The sequence below is a fragment of the Mangifera indica genome, chromosome 16 (genome assembly GCF_011075055.1).
Source record: "Mangifera indica cultivar Alphonso chromosome 16, CATAS_Mindica_2.1, whole genome shotgun sequence".
NCBI classification, from domain to species: domain Eukaryota; kingdom Viridiplantae; phylum Streptophyta; class Magnoliopsida; order Sapindales; family Anacardiaceae; genus Mangifera; species Mangifera indica.
In genome coordinates this window covers 13,035,774-13,042,337 of record NC_058152.1, presented here as the reverse complement: position 1 = coordinate 13,042,337, position 6,564 = coordinate 13,035,774, and the positions used below count along the sequence as shown (strand labels likewise).

The window sequence follows — 6,564 nt, the reverse complement described above, 5'->3', positions numbered from 1 at the left end:
CAGGATCTGAGAGCTACAGCTATGGACCTTTTTGTGGCTTCCGGATTCACAAAACAGACGTTAAACTTGTTTCTTTTGTTTGTTTTGATCATTATTTTCTGCATAAATATTCCTGTTGCCGAGGCCAGAATCCAGAGATACAAATGGGAAGTGAAGTATGAATTCAAATCTCCAGATTGCTTCAGGAAATTGGTGATCACCATTAATGGAAGAACTCCAGGGCGAACCATAGTGGCTGAGCAAAATGACACCATCATTGTTGAGCTGAAGAACAGTTTGTTGACCGAGAATGTTGCAATCCATTGGCATGGAATTCGTCAGGTAAAGTAAAGAGTAAAAAGTTTGTGAATTTAGTGTGTTTTGAGACTGATTTTTGGCTGCAGAAAAATGGTTAATTTGTTTATTTCTTGATTTGTTTCAGATTGGAACGCCCTGGTTTGATGGCACAGAAGGAGTCACTCAATGTCCAATTCTTCCCGGACAAACCTTCACTTACGAATTTGTTGTTGATAGGGTAAGTAGTGAGCTTTACAGCTTATTTGTTTCACAAAATCTGTGAACCTTTTTTTTTTTTTAACCCCTTTCCAAATTGGTTCTGCTCAAATTTGTAACCTTACTTAAATGAGTCAATCTAAAACTAGACCTTGAGTCTAATAGTTTAGATCGACATCAACTCTTTTGTTCATCAGGTTTATATTGTTCATTATGTCGATAAAAATGTTTATTATTTCAATGATATCCAATGACATTGTTTACCCTATCAACAACATTCTAAAAATACTATATATCAACTCAAACTTGAGTCAAGCATTATAAATTAAATCCAAGCTAGAACTACCTCAAGCCCCTTAATGTTTTATATAACAGAATTTCCTTACAATTATGATAAAGTGTTGACTCAATTGAGATTGAAATTTAAAATCTTAACTTTGCATTACTGATATTAATTAGAAAAATATATAATTTAGTAGTAGAAATATAAAAAGACACAGGTTTTTAAATACATAAAAATATATATATAATTTTTGATTAACTGGTGCTAGTAACAACTAGTTTTAAGTGAGTTTTTTTATTTTTTATGGTAGTTTTAGTTTATTTTTTAATTTTACTTTTCGAAATTGTAATGACTATTTTCAGTTTTTAAACAAAAAAAAATTAAGAAGTCAATATGTCAAATATATCAATTTTCTTTATGCTGACAAAAAGTCGAACTTAACACCAAGTGACTACAAATAGTCCTTTTTCTTGTGCTTTGAATTTTTTGTCACTCGGTTTTATGAGAAAGACGTTTTCCTAACCAAGGATTGTAGGAATTCTTAAATAAACTACAAAATTTACCCGATTTTTAATCTCGCGAGCAGAAAATAATTCTGACTAAATGATAAAAAGTTGAGAGCTTGTATAACTCCCCAACCATTTTGCTTTTTGGAAATTATCCTATTTTTTCTAGCTATTTTCGTCACAACTTAGTAAGATTAAGCAACCAAAATTGTGCAATCTAGTTTAATCACATCTATCAAAATGCAATCTTATCAGGCCAACAAATCACACTTAGAAATAGGTCAAAATTGTACTAAAAAATGTGCAATCTTGTCAGATCAAACCTATTTGGCACAATTTCAATAAAATTACATCTTTTTTTGTATAAGTCGACATTGATAATTTTTATTATTTAAAAGTTTTTAAAAAGGAAAATGACAATAATATCGTTCTACCATTTGTATTTATCTTTTTTAAGAGGAGTTGGATTTTCAGAAGGTGTTTGTAGTCTAGAAATTCAGGGATGCAAACTTGCGGATTCACCACGGATGAAAATAGTATTTCACTCTATCAAAAGACAAAAAAATAACTATCACGATGGCAGAAGCGTGGTGCGCCCATAACCCACAAGACCCAAGATTCAAACCTGGCTCTGATATAGAGTGGCTTTCGATTCTAAAATACAACTCTGTGTTCTCAAATCACAAATCAACATGATAATCTAGCATTTATTTCCTGAAAATTATTTTCAAATCACAAATCAACATGATGATGTAACATTTATTTCTGTTTACTGCTGCAGCCTGGAACATATTTGTACCATGCTCATTATGGGATGCAAAGAGAAGCTGGTCTGTATGGATCCATTCGTGTATCTTCAAAAGAACCTGAGCCATTTACCTACGATTTCGACAAAACCATCATCCTGAATGACTGGTACCACAAAAGCACTTACGAACAAGCCACTGGCTTGTCCGCCATTCCATTCCAGTGGGTTGGGGAGCCTCAGGTACTTGGCAGAGGCCGCTTAACTTCTCCAGGAAGATGAAGATTTACGTTCCATATTCTTACTTTTTTATCCTGTTTTATGTTTCAGTCGCTTCTGATGAATGGAAGAGGAAGATACAACTGCTCTCTTTTGACCGGCACGAGCACAGAAGTTGCCAGTCTTTGTAACGCTACAAATCCTGAATGCTCTCCCTTTGCATTAACAGTTGTCCCTGGAAAAACTTACCGTTTGAGGATCTCTAGCTTGACTGCCCTTTCAGCCCTCAGCTTCCAGATAGAGGTAATTAAAATATTCGAATAACTTCACCTAATTTTGGAATTAGGGTTATGAAAACCGAATTGAATTGGTCAATCGGACCAATTTGATTGGTATCCGATAATTAGTTTCATCATGATATCCAATAACTTAGACTTTAAGTCAAGTGATAACGTCACTTAATTTTAGAATTATGATTATAAAAATTGGATCAGAATGATCGGTCGAATCAGTTCAACTAAAGTCTAATAATCAATTCAATATGATATTAGATAACACAAACATTTAAGTCAGGAGATAATTTCACCTAATTTTGAAATTATAGTTATAAAAAATTAGATTTGATCAACTAATTAGACCAGTTGTTTAGTTTGATAGAGACCTAATGACCAGTCCAAACCAACTAAGCAGGCCATAGTCATTGGATTGCAGTCCAACTGGGTAAATTGCATTGGTGCATAGTTTAACCACTGATTTTGCAACATGCAAGGGCATGTTGATGCTAGGTTGATGTCAACACGCTTCTTGCAAACTTTTTTTTTTATAAATGATAAAATTATGTGTACATATAAATACCAATATTATGTCTCAACATTTGTTAGGTACAGACAGCATCATCAGATCACAAACTTTATTTATTTTGTCGATCCAACGAGTTAGATTGGAAAAAACATAAACCAGGCCTTCGGCCGGGTCATCCTAGTCCTGTAATTAGGACATTGGCGGAATAAAACCTATTTATTTATTTTTGGGCTTAGTCCATTTATTTTCCTGACCCTATAATTTTCTTATGCAGGCCCACAATATGACTGTTGTTGAAGCAGATGGGCATTATGTGGAGCCATTTGTGGTCCAAAACTTGTTCATATACTCAGGAGAGACATATTCAGTCCTTATAAAAACTGACCAAAGCCCCTCAAGAAATTACTGGACCACAACCAATGTTGTGAGCAGAAATGCCACAAGTCCTCCAGGCTTAGCCATTATCAATTACTATCCAAACCATCCCAGTAGACAACCTCCCACAATTCCACCCCCAGGCCCCCTCTGGAGTGACATTGCACCCCGGTATAACCAAAGTCAAGCCATCAAAGCCCGCCAGGGCTTCGTCATCCCACCGCCCCTAACTGCAGACAGAATGATAGTATTTCTCAACACACAGAACACCGTGAATGGCCAGTATCGCTGGTCCGTCAACAATATATCACTCAACCTCCCTCACACACCTTACCTCATCTCTCTCAAGAACAATTTACACCACGCATTCGATCAAACTCCGCCCCCTGTCGGATACGATTATAAAAACTATAACATTTACAATGTTTCCGCGAATAAAAATGCAACCACTAGCAGCGGCATCTACAGGCTACAATTCAATTCAACAGTGGATATTATTCTTCAGAATGCAAATACAATGACTGAGAACAATAGTGAGACACATCCTTGGCATTTTCATGGGCATGATTTTTGGGTACTTGGCTATGGAGAAGGAAAATTTGACATGTACAATGATCCAAAGAAGTACAATTTGGTGAACCCAATTATGAAAAATACAGTGCCGGTTCATAAATATGGATGGACTGCTTTGAGATTCCTGGCGGATAATCCTGGAGCCTGGGCTTTTCATTGCCATATTGAGTCCCATTTTTACATGGGAATGGGCGTTGTGTTTGCAGAAGGAATTGACAGGCTTGGAAGGTTGCCTTCTTCTATTATGGGTTGTGTGAGACATTAATCAGTATAACAGAAATTCTTTATTTTGTTACATGTCCAAGTGGCTTTCCACCTACTCAGGCCAATGGATGCAGTGGGAATGCATTTAAAATTGTGGGCGCATGGAGAAGAAAAAGAGAGTGAGTTTTTAATCTTTACATTAAAGACAAAACTTGTGCACTATAAATATCCCTCCTCTCTGCTTTTGCAATATACACAACCTTCACTTATTGTGATTCTCCTCTTCTTAAACTTCAATATTATACTTTCTCTCATCTTTCTCAGTCCAGTTGCTATTTTATAACATATTTATTATTTTATAGTTTGTGTAAAATTTGTTGTAAAGGTATTAATACCTTTTCCGTGAAAAGAAAGCCCAAAGGACTATTTCTCACCAAAGATTTAGTGAAACGGTAAATTCTCATCTATTAATTTTGAAAATATCAAATATTCACTCATAAACTATTAAAGTTAATTATTTTTGTTAGTTTAAAAGTAAATAACCGATTTACCCTTTGTTAGTGTAATAAAAAAATACTTTTTATACTGTTTAGTGGAAAAAACAAAATTACCCTTACATAAAAATTTAAATTAAATCAACATAATTAATTATAATTTACCAAATTTCAAAATTCCAATTTTTAACTAATGATAATCAAAATAATTAAAATGTTAATTAATGAATTTTAAAAATTGAAGAGCAATCTAAAAAGAGAAAAAATTTGTCATTTAATACATGAGTGATTTAATGCTTAAGTTGGAGAATGGGTGATGCATTTAATAAAAGGGAAGAGGAAAAGTTTTATATATATATATTAAGTTTTTTTGGTAATTTCATACATTAAAAGTTTTTTTTTGGTAATTTTACATATATTAAAAGTTAATTTGTTATAATTATGTAAATTGTCTATTTTACGTTTTTTTTTCTCTAACAGGTATCATTAATTTTAATAGTTCATAAATAAATACTGTGTAAAAGTTTGTCAGATCACTAAACTTTGGGTGGGAAAAAGTCTTTCCGCCTTTATTATTTGACCGAAAGGGCCATGGCATTCAGTCCCTCATGAAAGAGGTCAAAACCATTTCACAAGAATTCTTTAATCTGCCATACAAAGAAAAAATCAAGAACATATATATATTGTAGGGATTTTACGATCTTCAATTGTGGAATAACAAATTAAAAATTCAATTTAACAATGCAAGCACTCTACAAAACATAATTTCTATAGTAAGATTAATTTATAAACATAAAAATAATACGTCTTTCTTTGATGATATGAGATTAAGAAGTTATGCTTTCAATACAGAGATGACAATATCCTACCTTAGTTTGAATTTTGAATTATCTAAAACATAAATTATCCAACTAGATAAACTTAATCCCATTAATTCTCACAAACACCCTTTGCCTTTAGGATTATTACACTAAGGTCTCAAAATATAATAAAATACACTTCAGATCCATAGGTCTTTCCAAAACTCTAAATTCTCCATCCGAAATTTGGATTGAATCCAATTTGGACAATCCTCACGCCTCCAAAGTTCATCAACTCCTTTTATATGTGACTCATAAGCTCTTCACTAAGTCGACAGTGATCAATTCGTATCAGGCTCTCAACCCAACATCTGTTCAGACACAAACCAAGATTAGCTTCTAATAAGACATTATGATAACTCAATTAGTAGAGGTCAGCATATGACTTCTTTTTACCTGTTAGTGATATGAGCACTTGTACAATTCGATTATTTTGTCATACGATATCTCTTCGAGGTTAAGGTACAGATTAAGTGTCTTTCTCAAGACTCCCTGAATAACATAGATTGACTTATGTCAATGACCAAATAGAATTGAATCGAGCATCAACTTAATCTCATTGTGGCCACAGATTTAATTGATCATTAACATCCGTCAATAAGCTATAACTATAATATCAACTCTTGTGTTCAAGAGTGAAAAATTCTTTATTGATCAACCATACCTTCATACAAATCTTGATATGGTCAATCACTACCTTTTTGGTAATCTTCTGATTGAACTACGTTAAGCTAGTGTTAAACCATATTGATCCTTATATAAGACGATTTGATGACCTCAAGTTTAAGGACAATATGTACCTCTGTTCACAAAGAGAATATTTTTCATAAACACTAAAGTAATTATCCATATGAAATCCTCCTAGCAGGTCAATCTGGTGAGCACATCTATAATATGTACTCATGTGTTACACTAAGTTGTCAACAAACAACTTTGACACATGAGAATTGTTATAATCTTTCAATGAGTTGATCTCAAATTTAAGGATCATATGTACTTTCATTCACTAAGA

The 6,564-nt window shown here is 33.3% G+C and overlaps 1 protein-coding gene across 1 annotated transcript; it reads left to right on the top strand.

Moving 5' to 3' along the window:
• On the top strand, nucleotides 1–4,483 carry LOC123199032 (L-ascorbate oxidase-like). Its single transcript, XM_044613827.1, has 5 exons — nucleotides 1–321; nucleotides 422–514; nucleotides 2,063–2,269; nucleotides 2,357–2,548; nucleotides 3,321–4,483. Exons 1-5 carry the CDS (start codon nucleotides 22–24, stop codon nucleotides 4,257–4,259), a joined length of 1,731 nt encoding a protein of 576 aa, XP_044469762.1. The 5' UTR covers nucleotides 1–21; the 3' UTR covers nucleotides 4,260–4,483.
• Nucleotides 4,484–6,564: the final 2,081 nt, after the last annotated feature.

Bases quoted from the DNA above. Each gene is read 5' to 3' on its own strand.
- LOC123199032 (XM_044613827.1), top strand. From the start codon at position 22: ATGGACCTTTTTGTGGCTTCCGGATTCACAAAACAGACGTTAAACTTG. The intron at 322-421 runs GTAAAGTAAAGA...GATTTGTTTCAG, and splicing joins ATTGGCATGGAATTCGTCAG to ATTGGAACGCCCTGGTTTGA. The intron at 2,549-3,320 runs GTAATTAAAATA...TTTCTTATGCAG, and splicing joins CCCTCAGCTTCCAGATAGAG to GCCCACAATATGACTGTTGT.